The 25247-nt window shown below is 45.3% G+C and overlaps 1 protein-coding gene across 1 annotated transcript in view; it reads left to right on the forward strand.

Annotated features, from left to right (window-relative positions):
- fndc3ba (fibronectin type III domain containing 3Ba) overlaps positions 1-24303 on the forward strand; it is a 39820-nt gene extending 15517 nt beyond the window's left edge. Inside the window, exons 4-27 of the mRNA XM_037241143.1 lie at positions 6909-6985; positions 8415-8646; positions 8750-8918; positions 8984-9099; positions 12728-12786; positions 13288-13439; positions 13510-13569; positions 13642-13786; positions 13853-13906; positions 13991-14115; positions 14368-14542; positions 14630-14716; positions 15153-15288; positions 15685-15756; positions 16635-16753; positions 16829-16934; positions 17396-17568; positions 17734-17847; positions 17964-18113; positions 18186-18466; positions 19758-19979; positions 21480-21646; positions 21852-21979; positions 22579-24303. Of these exons, the coding sequence (XP_037097038.1) occupies positions 6909-6985; positions 8415-8646; positions 8750-8918; positions 8984-9099; positions 12728-12786; positions 13288-13439; positions 13510-13569; positions 13642-13786; positions 13853-13906; positions 13991-14115; positions 14368-14542; positions 14630-14716; positions 15153-15288; positions 15685-15756; positions 16635-16753; positions 16829-16934; positions 17396-17568; positions 17734-17847; positions 17964-18113; positions 18186-18466; positions 19758-19979; positions 21480-21646; positions 21852-21979; positions 22579-22917 (3458 nt within the window). The 3' untranslated portion in view covers positions 22918-24303. The remainder of the gene's footprint in view (positions 1-6908; positions 6986-8414; positions 8647-8749; positions 8919-8983; positions 9100-12727; positions 12787-13287; positions 13440-13509; positions 13570-13641; positions 13787-13852; positions 13907-13990; positions 14116-14367; positions 14543-14629; positions 14717-15152; positions 15289-15684; positions 15757-16634; positions 16754-16828; positions 16935-17395; positions 17569-17733; positions 17848-17963; positions 18114-18185; positions 18467-19757; positions 19980-21479; positions 21647-21851; positions 21980-22578) is intronic.
- Positions 24304-25247: the final 944 nt, after the last annotated feature.

Genomic DNA, 25247 nt, shown 5'->3' on the forward strand with positions numbered 1-25247 from the left:
TGTGTTTGTGTGTGGCCTGCCACGTTAATAATATGTGCATTCAAGCACACCCTTCAGGCCTAAGACCCCCCCGTAAATTAGTGATAACACGCAGGCAGACACAATTTCGACTTTTTACGGTGTGTGGCAGCTCACACAAACATCAACGCAAAGTGTTTTTTTTTCTTCTTCAGTGGATTTGACAAGACGAGCTGAGGCTTGATTTTTCTTGCGTCCTTTTGTGATGTCAGCGGATGCAAATATTTTGAACACCCCGCGCTATTAATAGAACAGCGGCGTGTCGTGCTTTGACTTTTTGAACAAAATTATGTCAGAAATTTTGGGATGTAATTGACGCTCACAAAGACGTGACATGTCGCAAGATGGCGGCAAAGCACTTTTTTTGGATTGGACTAGACTCACTAAATGAAGCTCACTACAATATATTGTCTTGTCACAAGATGGCGCCAAAGCGATCATTTTATATTAGACATGGCTTTTCGTGAGGTTTTTAGCAAACAACCCAGGCGAGGATTTGTGCAAATTCACTTCAAATCAACATCGCGAGTAACTCAAATAGGAAGGGGAAAAAAATCGTGAATTCAATCACAAAATTTAGCGGGGTTAAAAATTTCAATTTACATCCACAACAACAACAAGAACAAAGTTCCGCTTGACGGAAAAGTGTCTCCAGGCCAAGGCCTCCATCCGTCTGCTAATTAGCATCGGCACCCAACCTCAGCTCATGGGGTAGCCCCAACTCCCCCATGAACCCCCTCAGGTCCCCCCCACCACCAAGACCATTCCCCAGAGCTTTCCCACACTCACATCAAAGGGCAACAATCTGGAGGGTGTGTTCCAGCACCACACTCTGGAATGTGCTTGTGTGTGTGTCTGTGTGTGTGTGTGTGTGTGTGTGTGTGTGCATGAGGCCTTGTGTTGGTTTACTGTGTTGTTTGCTCTTTGTTGGACTTTTATGTGGGTTGATGAGGCTTGAGTGTGTGTGTGTGTGGGGGGCAAGCGGGAGATCGGTGGTGGTGATGATGGAGTGCAGGAAACGACGGCCGAATAGCCAGGATGTGACATCATCATCATTAGCATCACCGGGAGCTCGGCAATTTGGAGTCAAATCATTTTCCGTATTTGGGGACAAAGTTGATATGAATTAATTGACGGTCAATGGCGTAATAAAACTTTTTAATATATTTAGCCTTGTTCTATTTTTGTTTCACTCGGCTGTTTGATGCTCATTTTTTGTCTCACTCTTTTTTTTTTCTTTTTTTTTTGCCTGAGTCTGCACTTCTGCTCCTCAGTGGCTTTGGATAGGACGTGTGGAAATAGCTCCTTGAGAGACAGAGAGCCATTGTGGAGAGTCTGGCGCTGCGTGTTTGGATGGCGCTCAACACGCTTTGAGCACGTAGGACGAGCGCTACTGCTTACCATTGCGTCCCGGCAGGCATGTTCGGCATGACGGGATGCGGCCGATAATCTCGGAGTGGCAAATGATGCATTTGAATCGACTTTCTGATAACCGATTAATCGGACGATTATTGATCAAATACATGGAATGAAAAAATATCTTTGTTGGCGCTTACATCAGCAACATATGAACATTTGATTGCTTTCCAATATGTAGTCCTTTAGTTTTAGTCTTTTATGCACAAGGAGTTTTAAAAAGTGCATTAGCATGTGGAAAAAAAACAACACAAAAATCTGCAGCAACATTTTGGCCGCCTTCCAGCATTTAAATTGTCCGTGATGTAAATGTAATGATGTAAATTCTTAGTGGGCCGGATCAAAATAAAAAGAATTGCCGCCGATTGTATAAAGAGAAGGCCGCTTAATTGTTGTCGCCCGCCCTGCCCTGCCCTGCTCGGTTCTGCTCGGCTCTGGCTTGTGAACTCGATGCCCTCGCCTCGCCGCGACAGGCATGAAGAGGCAACGTTACGCCAGGCGAGTGGAGTGGAAAAAGGAACGACACAAGGAGGAAAGGTAAACAGAATCCGACCAAGCGTGTCTGGTCGTGTCTGCCGCAACGCGGGCGAGGCCGCTTCCTCGTTTAACGCCGCTGACCCCAAGCACCCTCGCCGCCGCCGCCGCCCACTCGCTTCGGACCGGGCGGATGTTGCGAGCGGTTCTGGCGCGGAAGACAAGTAGGAGGAGGTCTGTCTTCATGTGTGAGAGAAAAAAAGGGGTGAATTTTCCAGAAGGAGAGAGAGCGAGAAAAGAAAGGGAATCTTTTCCAGGGATGAAATTCCTCACTGGATTGACGTTCAGGGTACAGCTGGGGATGTTTGCCCTCCTCCCCCTTTCCTCCCCCCTTTCCTCCCCCTTGCTCATCTTGTTTTAATTCCGCCTCACAACATGCTGACATTCTTTTGAAAGTATTTCTGCTTAACTCTTTCAATGATGGCTAACAAAGTTTTGGGGAATTCTTGACAGTCGCCACATGCAATTGTTTATATCATGTCAGCTTTCCGTTGGCCTGATTGGACAAACGGATGCGTGTGTGAAAAGAACTTTATTGTTGTTCCCCAGTCGTCCTGGCAAATAGAATCGTCCACATCATACGTACATGCTAGACGGAGGAGGAGGAGGGGGCGGCGGATTTTGGGAAAGTCCCCGCTCAAGGTGGACTTGGATCCAGTCCATCCCGCTTTGGAAATAGGACAAATTGGTGTTGTGAGAGCGGATCGGACGCTCGCCTTTGATCAAACTGGGAAAAGCGGAGCCGCAAAGTGGCCGTGACTCATCCTGAAGGAATTTGGGCTGTCGGGGGGTACAAAAGCTGCTCTTTTTTTTTTTTTACTGGGTCAAGGTTTGAAGAGGAGAAGCAGGAAACGATTATTGGACTCCTCCGAGTGTGTTTACTCGCCGACAGCTGTTGCGCCTCCTCGCTAGACGCGCCCGCCTGATTAGGGGATGGATAGAATGAGTCACAGGCCGTCTGGATTGTGTACATTGGGCCGAGTCACCGCTGGGTTGAGGCAAATGGGCCGAGTAAAGTGCGTCGCACACTCCCTGTCGTCCGGCGAAACTCCCGCTTGAGGTTTCCCGACGAATGAAATGTACCGCAAAAATAACGACACCTTGTGTCGTTTACTTAGCGACATAACAAGCTGTTTTGTAGTGTTCTCTGTGTTACACAACAAAAGTTGTTATATTGAGAATGTTGAGAATAGTTATTTTATGAGATTAAAAAAAAAAAAGATTTGTTGGAAAATAAAATCAAAATTAAATATTTGCTCAAGCGTGATTTTATTTTTTTTTTGCACAATTTGCACAATTCAAACATAGAAAACAAGATTATGTAATATGTTACATGATAATATTAATATTTAAAAGTCACGATTTTGTGAGGAATATGAAAAAAAGGAAATTATTTGCGAAAATCCTCGTTTGTGTTGTTCCAGGTGTGTCGAGTGTAATTTGTCAGTGTAAACTACGCAAATGTCAGCGTGCTCCAGAACTCAAGTGTTTGTGTGTGTCAGCGTGACTCCTTTAAGAGTTTATACACAAGTTTGCAGGTGTTACGTTGCTTTTGTCTCCATTTTTTTTTCTTTTTCGCAGACATGTTTGTCTTCGTGTATAAGCGCCTTCATGTGTAATTGTGTACACACATCTGTGTGTGTGCAGCTGGGCTAGTGTGTGTGTGTGTGTGTGTTTTCTGAGAGAACAAAGCAGAGTGTCCCTCCAGACATGACGTTGCTCTACTCTGGAGCGGACCCAGCAGCAACTAGGTCGGCTTGCAGAAATCCTCCTATGGTGGGGGGGGGCGAGTCGCCCCCCGGGTGGAGGAGCGTGCTGGCACTCGCATTTTTTAAAAGGCGTCGACACAAATACTTGACATGCTAATTCGGGTTGTCCTGATCCGATCACGTAATCGGAATTCGGAGCCGATGACCAATTTAAAAGCCGATCGTTATTAGGTGAAATACGATTTTTTAAATTTCTCCTCCCACTTTTGGCCACTTGGAGTAGTTAATTTTTATGGTTCATATTTAATTGTAGTCTAAAAAAGTCATTTGGTAATTATGAATGATGTGGTATTTATTTATTTTCCTTTTAATTATCTTTTTAATTGTAACTTTGAAGCATGCTTGAACCTTCAATTTCCTGAACTGCACCTTTCTGGCAATATAGTGCCACTCCCAGAGGTCACACGTGTGGAATACGGAAAGCCCACATCACATCATATTCCGATAATAAACTCGATGACTTGCGTTTGAGTCAACACGGCTTGATTTCCTAAGAGGTCCCGCCATTCAATTTCAAACGATATGACTTCTGCTACTTCCATGCAAAGAAAGCAAAATCCATAAACTCGATGCACCTTTTAAACGCAGTCAGAAAATAAAGTTTTACATCCGTTTGCCTGCTAATTGTTCCCTCGGCTCACTTACCGCTCGGCCGCAACCGGAGTCCCGGAAAGTCCGCCCGGCGACCGACTGCCAATGACACGGCGATGAGAAGTTCATTTTTATGGCGCACTCATCATGGTGATTCAGTCGTGGTGCTGGTGGGGGCGGGCGGACGGGCACATTTTGCTTCAGTTGATAACGAACAACATAAACGATTACTCAATTATTAAAATAGTTGTCGATTAATATGATCATCGGTTATCAACCAATTGATTAGTTTTGACATCATTGAGGTTGAAAGTGGTTTGGAAGCAGGAATGTGCTTACACATACCTTAAACCACGTTTGGTGCTACTGTAAGCCCCCTTTGTGCAAACTCCCCAGGTTATGATTTACATTCCCAAGCTAATCGGCGACCCGCTCTGATTACATGCCGACTGCCAACTTGTATTTAGAGAGAAAAAAATAACTTTATCGGCTCTGTTGCCAAGTTCACACACACTCTTTTACATTGTTACCCGGGGCAGTGGCCCGCACAGGAAGTCCCCCGCTTCCTCCTCAGCTGCCCCCGCCTGGCCGCCCGTCCGCCACACCCCTCCTAGCCTCACTGAATTGCGCTAATATTTTAAAAGTTGTCTCCTGTGTATCCGGCTTTGAGTTTGTGTGTATTTTTGTTTTAGTAGCATGTTCCTTGACGACTCGCCTTTTATTGGGGGGACAATTTTCTTTGCAGGGATGTCCCAGTGTACCATGATTTAAAAAAAAAAAAAATAGCCCACCTTTTATTTATTTAACCTTTTAGCTGGTCCACGCAAGAAAAACACTAGTGTGAGTTTTTGTGGGAGCGTCTCGGGGCTCTAGAGGACAGCTAATATTACCCTTTTGACACTTACATAACTTCCAGGCGATGCCACGTCACAACACACACACACACACACACAGGCTGCACTTTACCTGCAATGGCAAGGGCGGTTCTCACTAACAAAGTAAAACAAGAACACACACACACATAGTTTTATTGAAATAGAAGGTGCTCATTGCTGATTTTTGTGAGCTATCCGCTACTTGTTGTAAAAAATGTTGTGCAAAGTACTGCAAATGTGTGTGAGAATGCAATGGTTGCAGACAGTGGGAGGGTCGTTCTGGGTTCCCATGTGTGTGTGTGTTGTGATTTGGGGGCCCACTGGCAGCTGGCTTTGACAGCTGCATCATGGGAAACATCTGATGAAATGTTACATCACCTCCCCTCTGTGTGTATGTGCGTGTAACTGCACAATTTTCTTTTACACAATACTAAATCATCCTTTTTTTTTTTTTCCTTACACTCAACAAATCCTCCATATAGTTGCTTGGAATTCCAACCGGATTAGGCACAGGAAGTTGCGTGACGTCACGTTAGCGTTGCGCCAGCCATTTCTCCACGCACGCCGTTTGTACGTACACACATGCGTACAAGCAGTCACTTATGCGCAGCTTTGCTAAATGGCAGGCATGTGGCTTACAGCTGTGTGTGGACGTGAAGGCCAGCTCACAAAGAGTGTCTTGTGTTTCTCAGGGGGGTATTCGGGCCTGTTGGGTCCGGTCCAGGGGGCCACGGATGGGAATGTGTGTGTGTACTAGAATTCGTGTGTGTCAAGGAATGCTGCTGTTTGTTGAGAAAAGAGCACAAGGCTATCTGCAGGAGAGTGTGTTTTGGGGGGGGTGTGTGAGCGTCTTCTCAATGAGGACTTTCATACCCGTCGCGGCGGCGTGCGAGTCGACGGGACTGAAGGAGGTCTGTCTGTGCTCTACCTGTGACCTTCTCACCACACTGACACACTTACGACACACACACTCTCCCCCTTGTGCGAGTGTGTCGGACCTGACTGGAAGTCAGGCGAGGTGGGGAAGGAAAGAGGGAATCGTTTTGGGATGAAAGAAAGCAAAGGATGGAGGCTGAAGTGAGTAATATTGGAAGGATGTGACTAATGGCTGGAAGGGGAGGCAGGTAATTCCTGAAAATAGGAACCGTAACAGACAAAAGAAAGTGCACAGTGACGAGTTATTCAGAGGAAATTGATGCTTTTAGAAAAATGAACAATCCAGCCACTTTAACGACTTTAAACACCCCACTAAATTTTGGGTGGGTTTGGTGTCTGCATTCCCGTCATGATTTATTCCACCAGCGTTCCCATCGGCTGCCCAATGACTTAAGCAGCCCATCGTGCAGAAGATAGAGGAGGAGATGCTCTGTGTGTTCAGGCAAAGGTGGACAACATAGTCAACATAGTTTGAAATCTGCTTCTCCTATTAAATACGTTGGCAGCTTATTTCTCGTTATCTGATTATTGTGACGGCGCTATAGCTTGTTTTCTGGACATCGTAGCCACTCCATATGGAACCATAAATCCGCTTGCAAGTGATTAAAAAATCATTGAGTGACGTGACATTAAATATGGTGTAGTACCTTGACTGCCCTGTGAGGGCAGTGTGGTGTTAGACTACTGGAAAATCCAAACAAGGAAGACGAGGTCAAGAAGCTGGGTTTTACTCGTTGATTAATCGAGTCAATGTTTTTGATCTTTGCAGGTCCCGCCGAGGTCCCCATGATGTCCCCCAACGGCTCCATCCCGCCCATCCACGTGCCACCAGGATACATCTCACAGGTTGGTTTGCAGTGTGTTATCAAAAGTTGGCGTCAGCTGCAAAAACTCCCAACACCGTGAAATTGCAGCATTATTTCGATGTAAGTCACAAAAAGCTCAGGACTAAGCATTGATCCTTGAGGCACACCATTCCGATGGGACGCTGGCTATGTTACTGCATGACTCGCATCACCCACATTTTTTAATCCTCCAAAAAAAGATAGCACGTCTGGAGTCTTTGAATGACGTCCTTCAAATGCTGCATTTTAATATGATAAGCGACCACCATTGCAGTTAACACAAGCCCTTGTTTGCTCAGCTCCGAGGAATGTACAGAATGTCCGATTACCGACAAACAAATGTCATTTACATAAGCATACGGTCAGTACTAGTTGGGTACAGTGTGTGGTCTGCATTTCGGCCACTGGGAGGTCATTGGCTTGCCTTGTGTGTGTGTGTATGTGTGCGCCAAGTGCGAGCGGGAAACACTGTCACTCTTACATAAACAGGCCTGATAGGGGTCAGAGGCACGTACGCAGGGTGTTATTGACAGATTGGTTTTTTTTTTGCACAAAATGGTTGTCATGGTTTGTGTGTGCTTTGTGTACTTTTCAGCTGTTTGTGTGTATTACTGGTAAATATTGCATGAGGTCTGCCCCACATGTAGTCATGCTGGGACTTTGGCCTCTGTAAACAAGGAGTTGGAGGAGGAGGTCGCGGCTATGTGTGTGTGTGTGTGTGTGTGCGTGTGTGTGTGTGTGTGTGTGTGTGTTTTGTACAGAATGAGGTTTATCTTGTTTTTCTTCGCCCACTTTACCGGGAACTACTGAATAATTGGCTAATCAGCCAGCGGTCAATATTTGAAACAAGCAAATTGCAGTTGCCTTTTTTTATGTTTATTTTCCATTTTTTTAACATACATTAACATATTAAAAATTGGCAAAAAAGTTTTGCTGATTTTTCTCCAGTTGCTAGTTCATCAAATACCTAATAATATTGTAAAACAGTCAAATATCCAGCCTGTAAATAAAAATGGGGTTATTTATTTTTATTTTTTAATTAATAATTATTTTATTCTTATTATGATTTCATTAATAAATAATTTTACTCCGTCCCATTTTGCCTAAAAAAAAAAAATCCATATTGGTTGGGCCTTTCATGCGCTGTAATGTTTTGGCTCCCCTTTTCATTGTGTGTTTGTTTTGGGCTTTTGAGTGTGTATGCATGTGTGATGATATTGTTATTGTCTAGTCGAGATGCCCCCCTCCCCCGTCTCGCCGCAGGAGGTGTGTTTTTTTGCTCCCGGCCTGGAATGCCGGCCGGGCCTGTTGGAAGTGCCTCAATAGCTGCAATGTTTGCAACTACTATTGCAAAGTTTGCACACACACACACACACAGCAGGGCCTTGCACACGAGGCGCAATTAAAAACACCATTTGATTGTGCCGCAGGTCCTGGAAGATACCACCGGGGTCCGCCGGGTGGTGGTGACCCCCCAGTCTCCGGAGTGCTACCCCCCCTCCTACTCCCCCGCTTTGTCGCCCACACACCACCTGCCCCCCTACCTGGCCCACCCGCACTTCATCCCCAACTCCCACTCCTTCTACCCGCCCGTCAGCCCCGGCGAGCTGACACACCACCAGTACTACCAGCACCACCTCCCCCCCATGTATGGCGACCCAGGTACCCACGTCCCGAGCAGGCGCGCCGTCTTCCCAAGGCGGTTCTGGTGGGGTGCTAGTTAGCGAACTGGCGAGCGTCGCTAACTTCCGCCCTTACCCCCCAGAAATCATCCCGGTGTACGGCATGTCCAACTTCATCCGGGAGGAGACGTACGGAAAGCCGCAACCCAAAAAGATCAAGGAACAGAGGCAACTGGAGCGACAGAACCGTCTCAACTCACCGCCCTCCACGCTCCATAAAGGCAGCCTGGGGCCGGCCCATAACGGTTACAGGTGAGCGCGCCGGGCTCAGTTTTTTATTCGACTTACTTTTTATTAATTTAAAATGTTTATAATAGCGGCAAGTCCCACGCGCCGTCACTGGGGTCAGGAGTCGGCAGTCCGGGCGGCAAGAAACCAGACAGGCGACTTCGCAGCAGTCCGCGCAACGGTGAAGCCGAGGCACACACGCAAGGTAAGATGACATCATAAAAATTTTTGCTTTGCGTGTCCGACCGACCTCGGTGACCCGACTCTAACGGCCTTTTGAATACATGAAACGTCTCTCAAGAATGGTCGAATGCAACCCAGGGTGGGAAAAAAAACCCTCTGTCTGGCTTGTCGCATAACTGAGGCCGTCCCGGAGCGCTATCGCTTTACCCCCGGCCACAATACACGCCTTGTTGGTGCAGGTGGGCGGGGTGGGCCGGCCGGCCGGCGGTGGTTGCACATACCTGTGGCGGCATCTCGCTGGATGAAGGAAACTTTGTGTCGCGGAGATACGGCAGCTTTGTGTTATCACACACATACATGCAAATACACAAAAAGAGTTGTGGGTTAGACAACTACACAAAAATGTAGTTGTGTTGTGCTGGCTCATGTTTGATCAAATTGAGTCAAATCCAGTTCGACTCTTCTGCTGAGTGTACTGGCCCTTTAAATGCGCGTCTTTCATTCAAACAAGACAGTTTGTGGATCCAGATGAGGTTGGATGAGGCACAAATACACACACACACACACACACACACACCACCGGCCGAGAGAAATTGACTTGTGAGTCGAGAACCTTCTGTACGGAACGCACGCACAGTGACAACGTGATGTCTTTGCGTGTCGTCAGCTGTCCCGGCTCGGCCCGGCTGGGTCTCAGGGAAACCATGGGGATCGGGTGCATGCGTGCGCGTCCATAAAAAAAAGTTCATCTTTGACTCTTGGAAAAACACAAATCCCCAGGATGCATGTCGTGCCCACGCTGGTGCCAACATGGCATCTTAGCTCCGCCCCCATCAAAAGCCAGCTCCGCTAAACCCCCGCCCTTTTCGCCTCTTAGAAACAAATGTGGGCCCGCTCCTCTTCCTCCTTCCTCATTGTCTTCCTCCCCGTCTTCATTTCCGCTGCAGATTCTTAGAAACCGGTCTTTCGGCAGAAACATGGCCGTCCGGCTCAGAGTCCTTCGCTATGCAGAAATAGAAAAAAGCTAATCTTTACTCCGGTGATGTCATCTTCAATAGCTGTACTCACCTTTTGACCAAATCACGAGTCATGCTTACATATTAAACCCCCCCCTCTCTCCTTGATGACCCCCCCCGGAGGTCCAACTCCTTCCTTGTTTGGATGTGCATCGCCATGGCGATTATCTCATCCCGGGCCGAGTTCGCCGCGCTTCCCACGAATTCCAAATAAGGCCGATGCGGAGGAGGACGAGGGATGTAGGAGGAAACGACACGGACAAGATGAGAAATATGAAGGGAAAATGATGACATCATATGTGAGGTCATACGAGGACGCCTGCTCCCGTCAATCACGGCGCAAGTGACCCTTCGGCTTTCAAGAGTTGGTGCGCCAGCTGAGCTCAGCTGTGTTTGCGTGCGAGGAAATCCCGGGGATTTTTTTTTTTAGGACTGAAGATTATTTTTAATCATCCTGTTTATTTCTTTCAACCAAGTTGGTGGATGTCATAAATAACTGGCAACATTAATCATATGACGTGCCATTGACTATTCTATTTAAATTTATTGTTCGTGTAATGATAATTTGTGGTCAAAATAGAAAATGATTACATGTTTTGGCATCATAGTTTTTGGTAAACACTTTATAGAAATGGCATTAAACACAAATGAGGAGTTTGCAGAGGATAAAGAATATATGCATGTCTGCAGGTGTTGCTTCACCATTTGTGTTCAATACCCGTTGCATAAAGAGTTCCAACTCTGTGACTATTGATGCTAAATGTTAGCCCGTCAATGGAAATTTCCATTATGTGTTAGCAAGAAGCTATCGGGGCGGGGGGCTTTCCTAAATCAAAGCTCGACTGGCGCTAAACATGTCGGATTTATCATCTGCGCTTGCATCATTCAGCCTGGGCTGAGCAGGGTCGGATGGGGTCAGGGTTCCGGGGAAAACCCAAGTCCCGCAGTCTCGCGACATACGAAGAATATTTGAATGATTGTGCCCCGAATGGGTGACTCAACTTCCCATTGCTGACATGCTTAACCTTTTTTAGTCAGCATATTAAAATCTTGTGTAGGTTGTCTCCATGAGAAGCACCATGACGACCACCGTTGCAGGCGTGTGTGTGTGTGCGCGTGCACCCTCAGCTGCATTTTTCACATTTTTCACCCCCACCTCCAGGCCTTAAAGGTCTTTTTCTATCCCGGCGCAGACAGAATGCAAGCCGGAGCCGCAGGCCGTCATTCTGCAGGAATGCGACCTCCTCTTCTTTTTTTATTTGTATTTTTTTTTCATCCAATCCGCACACTGAAATGTGAAAAGGTGTGCCACAGACATCCCTGCGTGATTGTGCATCCAACTTCCAAGTGAAGTTGATGATTTTTATTTTTTCCTCCCCCTTTCCGGCCGAGTTTATTTACAGAAGTCAGGATGCGGGAAGTTGATCCCATGTCACACCATGTCACTTTGAAGTCATCTGCTGAGTGAGATATTAGCTCATGACTCATTAATATTCTAAAAATATAAGAAAAAAAACATCATGATGTGTTTACACTCTACATTTAAGCACAGGCCGATATTTGATTCTGGTTCCGTCTCGTCTAGCCTGCACTTCCCCCGAGCTATTTTTTTCTATCCTTCTTCCCTAGTTCCCAAAAGCTTCATCTTTTTCCCATTTTCCTACTGCCAACGTCTGTCCTCGCTTATCGTCTTACACTCAGACAGGATGTGAGGTCAGACGCACGAGAGGAAGTGTGGGCAGCACATAAACATATTTGTGTGTGTGTGTGTCTCTGTCGGGCTCCTTGTGGTTCTTCTGCGTATGAAAGAGTTTAGCAGCTGGCCTCATCCACCGCAAGTCGCAGCACTCTACGAGTTTTGTGTTTTTCTTTAATCCACTCAATCTTTTACTGATCAAAGCAAAAGCCCAATTGTATTTTTTTTTATTGATTTATTGTTGCCCCCGACTCAACATGGCCTATTTGTAAATTGACCTAATCATGTTTTATTTATTTGTGCAACCTATTGTCACCTATTTGCATATTTTATTAGTATTCTCTGTGATACCCTGAGACGCCACAAGAGGGCAGTCAAGTTCTAGCTGATAGGAAAGGCTTGTTCTTGAACCTCTCCCCCTGAATCTGCAACAAACCGAGAACCGTAATGATGAAACAGTCGGCAACTGTGTGCGTGTGTGTGTGCGGAGTTCCACAGGTAAAATGCATACAGTAGCTCTGCTGTAACTTTTTAGAACACACGCTCACGTAAAGGGGAGGTCAAGTTGAGGTTGTGCTTCCATGACATCACGGTTGCCATGACTCATACGTGTCGCTCCAGGCTCCTCCGCAAACAAACACACGCGCACACACATTGTGATTTACAGTCGCAAATGGAGAAAGCAGGCGGAAAAAAATCTTCAATTTGAAGGACCCCACGTGGGGAGCGATGAGGGGGAGGGGGGGGGGGAGTCGGAGGTCCCCCAGTCTCATCAGCATGTATATTATTAACACACATTACGTATATTATGTACATGACATTAGCGTTGCATGCTTTTTATATTATGGCACAGAAAACTGCAGATTGTTTTTAAAAATATAAATTAGCACAAACATGTTGTCTGACTTAATCAAATGGTTTTTTTTTTCTCCCTACAGATCATGACTCCGAGACGAAACGCATTCAAGACGTGCTCTCTACAATCGACAAACCACAGGTTGGTGTGCGCAACTTTTCCTCTTTCCTATGTACACACACGCGCGCGCACACACTCGTCCATCAATCAGCTCCTTGTCTGATGCTTTCATTGCCGGCACATGATATTTTTTCCATGTTTCCATCCTGTCTCTGTGGCTAACATGAAAATCAGATGTTTATAAGATGGAAAAAAAGACATTGCAGAATTGGCTTTTTCCTCCCTGCTTGCAAAGAAGACTGCAGCAGTACTCAAAAAGGCCACACGAGGGCGGTATCTGTTCATCTTGCCATCAACACGCGTCAACAATCTCAAACGTCTGATTAAATAGAAGACAGAAAAAACAAACCAACACAAAACAAAAAACTTGGACTTTTATTTGGTGTGTGGGTTAAGGCTCAATGCAAATTTGTTTGATCGGAGAGTAAACATCAACTAGAAGAGTAATTAGAAAATGAGTGATAGATTTCCAACCTAGCCGTAATATTTGTCCCGTTAACGCATTTGTGTATTTGTTGGTAGGTGTCCAACCTGCAGGCCCGAGCCGTGCGCCTGTCTTGGGCGCCCCCTACAGGCCTGGCGAGCCGACACAGCAACGGCATGCCCGTGTCGTGCTCCTACGACGTGTCCCTCTCAGATAAAGGCCGCGACGGGAAATTTCGCCTCATTTACAGGTAATTTCCATCAGAAACCGAATTATTTGGCTTGAATTGTTTGAACTGATTTTTTTGTTGCGTGTAAAAGTGGCGAAGAACTGGAGTATCATCTCAAAGATCTAAGGCCGGCAAACGAGTACCACGTACGGTAAGTGTTCTCCTCTCCTCACTCTGTCGCTGGAGTCCACCTCTGTGACCTCGACCCGCATTTGCCCGGCAGGGTGTGCGCCACGTACAACTCTGTGCGCGGCTCGTGCTCCGAGGCGTGCGCGTTCACCACGCACTGCAGCGTCAGCGTTCCCGACGTCCCGCTCGCCCCCAAACTTTCCCACCGTACCAAAAGCACCCTCTCTTTACAGTGGAAGGTAAGAACAAGCTCCTTTTTAATTCAATTCTTGTCAGCATTGGTTTAATTGTTTGGTCACCATCAGCTGCCCAACGAAAATGGACCCAAAATCACAAACTACCTGCTCGAATGGGATGAGGTGAGTGATAACAAGGATGGGTTTCTTTCCTAGATGATTTTGGTTCACGAATGGTTTGCTCATTTTTGTTTGTTCGCCACGCAGGGAAAGAAGAACAGCGTTTTCCGGGAATGTTACTTCGGGAACCAGCGACATTGCAGACTGACACGTCTGTTCCCTGCCTGCGCTTATACCTTCAGGGTGGCGGCACACAACGACATCGGCACAAGGTAAGACAAAGAATAATATTTCCAAAAGGTTGTTCCTGAATTATTTGTAGGGCTGTAAACATTTATTTTATTAATCAATGAATCTGTCAATTAATCATTATCAAATTGTAATTTTTTTATTTTAATTTTAGTTTATTTTTTAAGATTTTTTTGTGTGGAAGTTTTAAAAAGACAGAACATTTCTTCAACTTGAGAGTGGTGAAAAGACACTAGCATTTATTTTTAATGATTGGGTTACTTTTGGTCGTGCAGCGGCTTCAGCCCTGAGGCGGTGTTCTACACCATGGGCACACTGCCCGCGCTGCCTCTGGCGCCGCGTCTGGTTCGGGCCGGCGTGTCCTGGGTCACCCTGGAGTGGGGGCGACCCGAGGGCAGCCCCGGCGAGGAGCAGCTCAAATATACCCTGGAGATCCAGGAGGACAACAGCGTGAGTGCCCCGTCGACGTCGCCCATTGAGGCGACGCGCTGTAGCGTGTAAGGGGGGTGCTAACATTCGCAAATGAACCTCTCCCAGGGAGCTGACTTTCACCCGAAGTACACTGGAGAAAACTTGACCTGTACTGTACAAGGCCTGAAGAGGAGCACGCAGTATAAATTCAGGGTGAGCCACATTTCCTTCAAATTAAATTCTTCAAAATTATTATTGGTGTTGCGTTTTCAAATCCAAACTATACATTTATTAGAGTTTTATTTTGCTTTTAATTTTTAATTAGAATTATATGATTAATTACAGTAATTATTTTTTTAACAGTATTTTTAATTGAACAGAATTACTCGTATCTTTTCCACGTGGCCGCCATTTTGCATCGACACCATTGTCTGCAATTACGCTATTACAAGTCTCTCTGCGTGAGATTCTCACGTGTTGTCTGTAATCATATGTAATCACACCTCACATGCGTGTCCTCGTAGGCCAGCGTATATAAAAAGCACCGTTGACAGTATTGCCATTATATTCACATTATGATCCTCCATCACCTGACGCGCACGCTTCCTGTTTTTTTTTCTCCTCTCTGTCCTCTTCTCGTCGCACGTAGCTGATTGCGTCAAACGTGGAAGGCAAGAGCAGTCCCAGCGAGGTGCTGGTGTGCACCACCAATCCCGACAAGCCGGGCCCGCCGTCCACGCCGTGCGTCGTGGCGTCCACGCCTTACGCCCTCACCGTCACATGGGGTGAGTGAGACCTGCTTTGTTTAGAGATACACATGTGGGGGGGGAAAAAAAAAATTCCCCCACCCTACACCACTTCTTTTTTTATTATATTATATTTTATTATATATTAATTCTGTGTATCAATACATATTTTTTTTAACTTTTTTAATATATTTGTATTATTTCATATGAATTCTGTGGATCAAATATATTTTGTTTTATTTTACTGGCAGCGCTTGTCGAAACGTGCCGGTGTACTCAATGTCGTGTCCAGCGTGCATCTAGCTGACTCCATCTTAATCCCAGCAAATGTTAATTACACACGTGTCAATTAAAAGGAGAAGTATCTTGTTGTGGAAAGCGAGACCGAATTAAAATGTCCTTAAATGCTTTGTCTTCTTGTTTTGCTTGTGTCAGATCCCCCGCAGGACAACGGCGGCTCTGAAGCGCTCACGTATTTGTTGGAGATTAGCGAGGGATGCTCGGAAGGTACACGTTCTATAATTCTGCAACAATATCATCATAAAGCAATTGTCATAAAGCAACGTCCCCACCAATGAAACATCATCTATAAAGAGCGACGGAATCACTTTTGTCATAAAGCAAAATTCTTCACCCCTTGCGGGACGGGACGGCTTTAGCGCTGACTAGGCTTGTCGAGGGTACTGCGTAGTTGGCGGCTTAACTAAATCCTCCCCGCTAAGCAAGTTTGAAATCTCCAGTCGAAATGTCATGGGAAAAGGACGTCCTCCGTAAAAACGATTGCGTGACACTGTCCGGTTATGACGCCGGCATCAAGAATGTGTGGAATTGGGCCTGGTTGGAAAAACAGGTGGACGGCGGCCCGCTCTCAGAGTTCATTTTCAAACACAAAGAGCCGGGAAAAGCGCTTTGCGGTCTTTGTGAGGGGAAAGTCATCAACTATGGGGCAAAAGGGTGGCTGTCGCTCAAAAAGCACTGCGAGGGAAGAAAGCATGTGGAGAGGAAAAAGATGAGGAGGCAAAATGGTGACATGCCCGGTAGGTTAGACAAAAAAAAAAAACCTCATTATCATTCTCTTGCATGTCTTGGAAAATTGGAATGTCTTTGAAATGATCTAATTTAGCCGTTGACATGCTTTATGAATTAATGGCATTTTATGCTTTTTGTTCAAGTTTCCTATTCAGGCTCCAAAAGCATTGTTCAAATTAATATTCTTTCAATTTGAAAAGAGGCCAATCCTTTCAGCTCTATTACTCTTCTCTATTCCATGGGGATCCATTCAAAAAATAATAAATCTGACAAAAGAGCTCATTTTTGTACTTTTGAATCTTACTTTCCATGGCACAAAGATGCTTTAGCATGCCAATTTGTGTCTTTGTGCACAGCCAACCAATGGGAGGTGGCATACAGCGGGCCGGCCACAGAATGCGTGTGCGACCGCCTGGTGCCGGGGAGCATGTACCGCCTGCGCGTCTGCAGCATCACCACCGGGGGGCACAGTCCGGTAATATTGGCTCAGGTATTATTTAAAATACTTTTTTTTTTTTTTAAATCCTAAATACATTTGTTTCACCTCTAGTGCACCGTTGGCGTGCCGGTGCGCACGTTAAGCGTTCCGCCAGGGCCGTGCCAACCGCCAAGGATTGTGGGTAAAGCCAAACACAAGGAGGTGCAGTTAGAATGGGGTAAGCACACACACACACACACATAGACAGAGCATTTAGATGCTTGATTATTTGATTGATTGCGGCGAGGCAGCTTAATTACCCTCTGGCTGCTTGTTGCATTTCCTTGGGCCACCCTAATGGATCCCTCGGTCAAAGCGCACTTGGCACTTAACCGAGGCTTCATTTGAAAAAATTAAGCGCCATCCGGCTGGCTCGGCTCGGTGGCCCCCCGCTGGATGTTTGGCTGGCTCAATTTTCCCAGAACGCAAACGCTCTGGAAGATCTCCTTTTAGTCTATTTTAATACGACTCCAATTGGAGCAGATTGCTACAATTAAGCGTCTGCGGGTGAAGGTGACCTTTGGTGCACATATGCTTTTGCTTGGCAGGTGTGTGAAATTGCCTCATATCTATTATAACTTTAAATTTCACATCGGAATATAGCAGATATATTTTTAGAATTGTTTTGTCATGGCGCAGACTCCCCCGCCGCCGATGGTGCCAGCGAGGCGTTCACATTCAGCCTGGAGATGAGCGAAGGAGATGCTCAGCCGGCTGAAGTGTTCCACGGGCCGGAGCTGCAGTGCACCGTGGGAAGTCTGCTCCCCGGCGCCACCTACAGTTTCCGGCTGAGGGCTGCCAATGAGGCTGGGGTGAGAAAAATCGATCGCAAGAATTAACCCGATTGATTTTTGCGGCTCATATTTGACAGAATGATGATCATAATGACTGGTTAATTAATTAAAAAAAATAAAATAACCAACTAAATAAAAAATGAATAAAAATGTATCATGATTAAAATAACTTGTTCTTTGTAGTATGGTGAGTACTCCCAGCCTACGGTGGTCACAACACTAGCAGGTCCTCCAGGCCAGTGTGGGGCGCCGGTCATCGTTCTTACCAGTAACACCTGCGTGTCGCTCAACTGGGAGGTGAGACACATTCATGGGAAATTTGTTTTGGTGGTTTCAACTGAAGTTGTGCCAAAGAGTGCTTGGGTTGCCACGGAAACAGTTCAGGACCTCAAAGTTTGTTCATGTTTTGTCAGAGTCCCGAGGGTTCGGGCAGCGACATCTCCGAGTACATTCTGGAGTGGGGCCGGGAAGACGAGCCCACGGAGCTCATCTACTGCGGCTCGGCCACGCAGTGCGAAGTGTCCGATCTCACGCCGGCCACCAGCTACTGCTGCAGGTTACAGGTGAGTCGGCGTCACGCTTACGAGCGCAGTTGCTTTTTTCGGTTCCTTTAGACTTGAATTTTTTGCCCCTAGGCTGTCAATCAGGCGGGGGCGGGGCCTCACAGCGAGCAGGTCAGTTTCCAGACACCGGCGACCATTCCCGACATGGTGTCCTCGCTCAGCCTCCTGGACCTGCCGGCCTCCTCGGAGCCTGGTCAGTCGCGCGCCACCTGTCTCCTCCTCAAGTGGGAGGAGCCAAACTGCAACGGGGCGGAAATCACCTCGTATATCATCTCTCTGGATGAGCGGAGCATCATGGTGGAGCCGGCGACCAGTCATTTGGTTAGCGGTCTGCAGCCAGACAGCGAGTACAGGTACTGCTACACTATAATTTTTTTTCTGACTGTAAAAAATATTTTTCATGGATAGCCATCTGTTTTATTCTATGGAGGACAGACAAAAAATATTTACTGTTGAGACGATTTTTAATTTTTTGAATGAAGGTTTCGATTAATCGGCAAATCAAAATAGTTGTCAATTTATTTGCCGATTGCTTTGTTAACGATAAATCAATTCATTGTTGCCAGTATTTGACTGATACACGTGTTTTTTGTGAGCGAACAGTGGAATTGTTTCACTTGATGGATTTTTCCACATCCTGCGGTTTGTAAATCGTCAGCCACTTAATTTTTCCACTTTTTAAATTCATCAGAATGTATCCTTAATTGTGTTTGAGCAAAACAAAATTGAAATGGTAATGAAAATGGGATATTTGAAAAAACCAAACAGAGAAATATGATCAAAGTAAATCGTGGCCGTAATGTAGTTGAGGACAGCCCAGGGGATTTTTCTGAGAAAATCATTTTAAGCCTTCTATTGGATAGTGAGAGTAGGTGGCAGGTGTGTACGGTAAATAACCCAGCTGAATCATAATGTGCTGTTGTTACCATTTGCAAGTTTTTTTTGTTTTTTTTGTAAGTTCTGTTATTACCTGTACCAGAGCACACGCGTGCCTGCCGTGTTTTCATCCTTGGCTTGTTTTGTTCCCATGTCACACTGCCCTCTTACGTAATGGCACAATGATGCACAATGGCACGACACTGTTTGTGCGATGAGTGTGTCCTTCAACGTGGCAGAGGCGCTGGTCCCTCCCTGTTTGTTTGCTGGATGCTTAAGTGTCTTTGCCAGGTGGACAGTTTTTTAATGGTTACAAATAGGGCAGAAGGAGACGCCACTTATTAATTAAACACACTACAAATGAGTTGAGTTAAAAAAAGAAAGCAAACAAAACATTCCAGCACCTTGTGGATGTGTATAGAGAATTAAATATGATAATAAAAATGTTCCGTTTGGTGCACATGTTGCCTCTTGAGGCTCTTGTTGTGGCTGGGCCGTGTGAATTTCAACCAAAGGTCACTCATGTCTGACTCCAAATGCCACGTGCGCTCCTGACACAAGATGTCCGCCCCCCAAAATAATCACAATGAAATATACAAGTAGACGGTTAAATCACAATTTCCTGATTTTGTAGATTTGTTTATTGAAGTCTAAAAACAAAACAAAAACATAAAAGCTAATATATGCCTATTTTAAAAAAGCGAATATCGATTAATCGATCAAGGCCTAGAGATGCGCAAATTAACACGTTTGTCTTGTGGCGATTAGCGTTCAGATCCAGGCGGTGAATTCCATCGGCTGCGGTCCGTCCAGCCCGCCCCTGCTGGCGAGGACGCGGCCACTCCCGCCTGCCCCGCCCCCTCTGGAATGCACCGCCTCCGGGCCGCAGAGCGTCAAGCTGAAGTGGGGCGAGAACGCCAGCAACCTTCGCTCCTCCCTGCTGGCCGAAGACGTGTACTACACGCTGCAGATGGAGGACAAAAACCACAGGTGGGTTCCGTCCGCACAAATATAAACAAATCCAAGTAAACAATTTGAATGCAGAATGACAGCAAAACTATAACAAAAAAACAAGGCTAATTCTTTGAAATACATTTTGAAATTGTGCAGGTGTACCTAATATAATGACCAAAGTACTGACCAACACTTGCCCGCCTCCACCTGCTGCTAATCAATCGGCTAAATGTCAATACTACACAGAAAGCCCACGAGTTTCTTATTAGACGCTCGGTGTGTGCGCTGTAACCAAATGTACCCCAGATGAGTCACGTTGAGGCCCAATGAGGAGATGAACATGGGTGCAGATGAGCTCGTTTCTATTAAAAGGTCAATGGCCACCTCACTTGCTCTTTTGGAGCCATTCTCAATCACAGCTGGACATTTTTTTCAATTCCGCACGACTTGTCTTTCTGCGGAATATGATTTATTTCGTGTTTTTGATCACTCTATAGCTGACCTTGGCAAAGGTAAAATCTTTCAACCCCGAAACAACACGTCGGTGACAATATCTCCTAACATATGGAATGGCCCGACGTAAATGGCTCAAATGTAATTTTCCAGTTTTGGCCTTGCCGTTTAATATCCTTCTTCCCTTTGCCTCTCTGCGCCACCTCATGCATTTTTATTCCTGTAATCGCATTTTGAGAAAATCGACTTCACGGTGAGATCCAATACATGAGCTGTGTGTGTGAAAAACTGTAATGATTATTTTGATAGATTGTTGAATCAAATATTTCCCCCCAAAAAATAAAAATTACATTATTTACTCATTACAAGGTTGCTCTATTTATCAGCTCGTTAATCTCTGATCAAAGTGTGCTTAATAAAATGTCCATCCAGTCAGTGAGTGACAATGATGTGCATTTCAAGGAGCACAACATGTTCTGTCCTCCCCTCGCTTCACTTCTCATTACTGGCCTTCACAATCCAGCATTCTGATTTTTTCTCATTTCCTTTTGTGCTCCCCGCCAGCGTGACCCTGACTATAAAAGCTTTCTGATATAAACAAAAACAGATTGACGCGGTTGCAGGTTGAACTCAATATTGCAATATAGATGATAAACACCTGATAAAGGCGAACATCATTCTGCCGTCCTTTTGCCCTCTCTTCGGGAGGTTAGTCAAACGAGTCGGGTCAAGGCCTCGTTAAATGCCTCCCCCCGGATCTAGTTAAAGTGTTAATGAAGCCACGTTGGGTGGACTGATGATGATGGATCATTACCAGATGATGGCGAGAGGCCGCAAATTCGAGGCCCGTTATTTTTCATCAGGGATGTGTGTCAAAATATAAAATGTACCGTAATAGTGCTCAATGAAATATACAAGTAGACGGTTAAAGTAACAGAACAGGAATGCCTCAAGGCTCAACGCCCTCACCCCTTTTGTTTTAAAAATAATCGCCCCAGACCGCAATCCGACTCAATGGAGGTCCGAACGAGCACTGCAGATGCAACCGCAAAGTTGAACCAAGTTATTTTCACGTGTCGTCAGGTTTGTGACCATCTACCGGGGCCCCAGTCACACCTACAAGGTCCAGCGGCTGACCGAGTCCAGCAGCTACAACTTCAGAATACAGGCCATCAACGACGCCGGCGAGGGCCCCTTCTCAAACTGCTACACCTTCTGCACCACCAAGTCTGTCCCTCCTGCCCTTAAAGGTAAAAAAAAAAAATGAATTATGTATCACAATGCAAAAAATCTATAAACTGCCGTGAAAGTTCTTTTTCCACAAATTGCAGCCTTTGCGATTAGAAATGTCAATTTGAATTCGATTCCATCGCCACTCTCCACCCGCCTGCGTCTATACACACACAAGAGCTCTATCGATTTTTTTTGTTGTTGTTGTAATTGTTCACGTGACAGCGCCGAGGGTGCACCAGCTGGACGGGAACATGTGCGAAGTCACGTGGGAGTCTATCCCACCCATGAGAGGGGACACCGTGAGCTACGTGCTGCAGGTGTTGGTGGGCCGCGAGTCCGAATACAAGCAGGTACACACATCCACTGATGAAAAAAGTGTTATTTTTTCGTGGTCTGGCCAGAAGAGCTGATTGTACTCACGTGGGTCAAATGAATGATCGGCTCATTCATATTCTTGGCAAGCATGTCGTTTTTTTTTAATGTCCTCAGGGAGCAGCAAAAAAAGGAATTGTGTGTTGATGGACAACATAGAAAATGAAAGCGCAGTACCAGTCCGAAAGTGCAATAATTCACTGTCGCCGATTTTGGCCGCAGATTTATGATCGACCGCTGAAGCTCAGTGGCAGTTTCAACTGCTGTGCTTGTGAATGAGAGGAAAAAAGCTTAGTGCACAATCATGAATGGAAAATACAGCTATTTTGAATATTCAATACCATTAACATTGACTTGTTAATTAATTTTCTGGTTCGTTTCAGTTTTATGACGTTAGGTAGTTGAGTGAGCACTGAGCTTTGAAATCGATGACTAATCGTGTTTTATTAATTGGGATTTTAATATCAATAACATTTTTTTTTCAAATGCTGAGTTTTGGCCTTGATCCCAAAAACAGTGAGTAAGTTGCAAATGTCAGACTGCAAAAAGTGACGATGACATCATCATTGTGCGACAGGTGTTTAAGGGCGAGGAGAGCACCTTCCAGATCTCCAGCCTGCAGGCCAACATTGACTACCGCTTTCGTGTGGGCGCCTGCCGCCGCTGCCAGGACTCGTGCCAGGAACTGTGCGGGCCGCTCAGCCCCTCATCCCATTTCACGCTGCGGCGCCAGGAGGCCTCAGGGGCCGGCGGAGTGGCGGGAGGCGGATCCTGCGCCGCCTTGGCCGGCCCCGGCCGAGGCGCGGCGGCGAGCCTGATGTCCAGCGACGAGCGTTTCGCCGCGCTCATCGTGTGCGTCTTCGCCGGTCTCTCCATCCTCATCGCCTGCATTCTGCAGTACTTTTTGATGAAGTGAGGGAATCTTTTTTCTTTTTTCTTACAACAGGATAGAAAGAGAAAGCAAAACCCAAGAGAAACGTTTTGTAACAGATTGTCAAGAAAAACACTTGAGACACTCTTCTCCTCCTCAAGGCTTTTATTTCAGTGTTTGCTTTTTGTAGCCGAGCTGTACCTCCACGCTGAGGGCAAAAAAAAAAAAAAAAACTCATCCACAAGCCTTAAAATAGCTGTGAGCAGTCGCTCAGACTGACTTGCGTTTTTTTTATATTCGATTAGAGGACGTGTATATTTCCTGGTCATTGCCTTAATTTTGTTTTCTTTGTTTTGTTCGCTGCAGTCTTTATCCACTCAGCCATATTCTAATGTAAGCATTCAAAGCTTTAGCCGCGCATAGTGGATGACAAACACACACACACACACACACACATGCGCGTGTCGACAATGACTCAACCGGTGTCATGTGCGCAACCGCTCCGCTTCTTAACGCTCGCCAAAGTGATGCAATCCACGTGTGATGTAAGATGCTGCTATCCTGTGATATGTTTGTTTTTTTTTTGGTAGGATTGAAAACCAGTTATCTAATATAAAATAGAAATATATATATATATAGACAGAAGTACACACACACATAAAAATATCCCCAAGTGCGTTGAAAGCCAAGGCGTCAGCAGGTTGGACGTGCTGATTCTGGATCAAATCGGGAAGCCAATCGGGGCATTAAACTGGATCGCAGCTTACCGGCCTTGTCGTCCCCTTTCACGCAGACATCCTGCAAAATTAGCTTTTTGCCTTTTACAGGGAATGGAGATTATCAGAACACATCAAATGGATTTTGCTGCGTCTTTATGCGCTTTTTCGCACAGCAACATTCTGACAATTACATGCTTTGCACATAACTCTCCAATTTACCAGTCTGCTTTTACCCCACTGTGAAATTCCTGGCAGTGTGAAACCCACTTTCACACAGAAACCCAGCAAAATGATGGCATCAGAGCCGTAACACATTTATCCATCCGCCTTTGCCTTTCATACGAAACCCAGCGAAGATAATTCCCTGGGGCTTTCGCACTTTCACACAGAGCTCCTGCAAAATTGCCGCATCAGAGCCAAAACATCAGCTTTTGCCTTACACACACAACCCAGTGAAGAAAATTCCCTCGTTTAATACTTGCAGGGAATCGGTTCGGGTCGATGTGAAGTGCCGCCTCTGTTTTATGGCACAGCGGGATGAAATTTCCAGAGATTATGGGCGGTGTGCCCCTCAGTATTCTGCCTATTTTTAGTCTTTTTTTTTTATCCCACTTCTGATACACTGGGCATTCCGAACGCCGTCCCTCTAATAAACACAAAGCCAAGGTACACACAATGAAATGGAATCTACACGAGGCCTCTAATGTACCTCAGGGAAATGATAAAAAATAGAAAATTGAAAAAAAAAGGTCCTTTAACTCTGTTGTTAGGTAGTTTTCACTGGAACATCAATAATGTTCCTAGGTCAAATTGACCCAGACTATTTTTAAGGGTAAAAATGCGTCCCAATATAATTCCATTGCAAAACCCTCCCCAATGCAAAAACTAAGTTCAACTTAAAAATAGATAAACACGAGTAACGATTTTAATTGATAATGTCAAAAATAAACCATTTTAATTAGTGTTGACAAAATATTTGTGCTCAATTCAAATTTATCATCGGTCAGTTTGACCTGAGCTATGGCTAAAAGTCCAAAATACAATAATGAATTATAACGCGTGATTAACTTTTCATTGCTATTATGTACAAATGGAACATTTTTATAGTCGGTAGAAAAAAAACACCTACTAAATTGTAGTTCATTTTAAAAATGGGTCCGTTTGATTTGTCGCTCATTAACTTTTGTTGAATTTTAGTCAGTTTGAGCCACAACATAACAGGAGAGTTAAAAGACCATCCCACCTCTTAAGTTAGCGCCGCCGCCGCTCACCCTTCTCGTCTTCCTCTCCACTTTTTGCATCTTGGTCCTCTTCAGATGCTGTGCCTTGTCAGCAAGTCGTGTGGTTTACTCACTCAAAAATCTTTTTTTTTTTTTTTTTTTGCCAAAGTCAATGGGAAAATTATGGTAGATTTTTTTTCTAGTTTTATTTATACTATATATTTGCATACAGTACTTTACAATGCCAATTACAGTGCAATCTTCATTTATTTATTGTTTAAAAAGATTAAGAGACAAGTGTAGTTATATACTAATTTTTTTTTCTTCTTCCTCGTAGCATGTTTTTTCTATGTTAGAATGATTTTTTTAAGGCCAGCATTCCTTATCTCTTAGTAACCCTTTTGAGTATTTCACTTACAGATGTTGGGATTCCGCA

This window comes from Syngnathus acus, chromosome 22 (genome assembly GCF_901709675.1).
Source record: "Syngnathus acus chromosome 22, fSynAcu1.2, whole genome shotgun sequence".
Taxonomy (NCBI): Eukaryota; Metazoa; Chordata; class Actinopteri; order Syngnathiformes; family Syngnathidae; genus Syngnathus; species Syngnathus acus.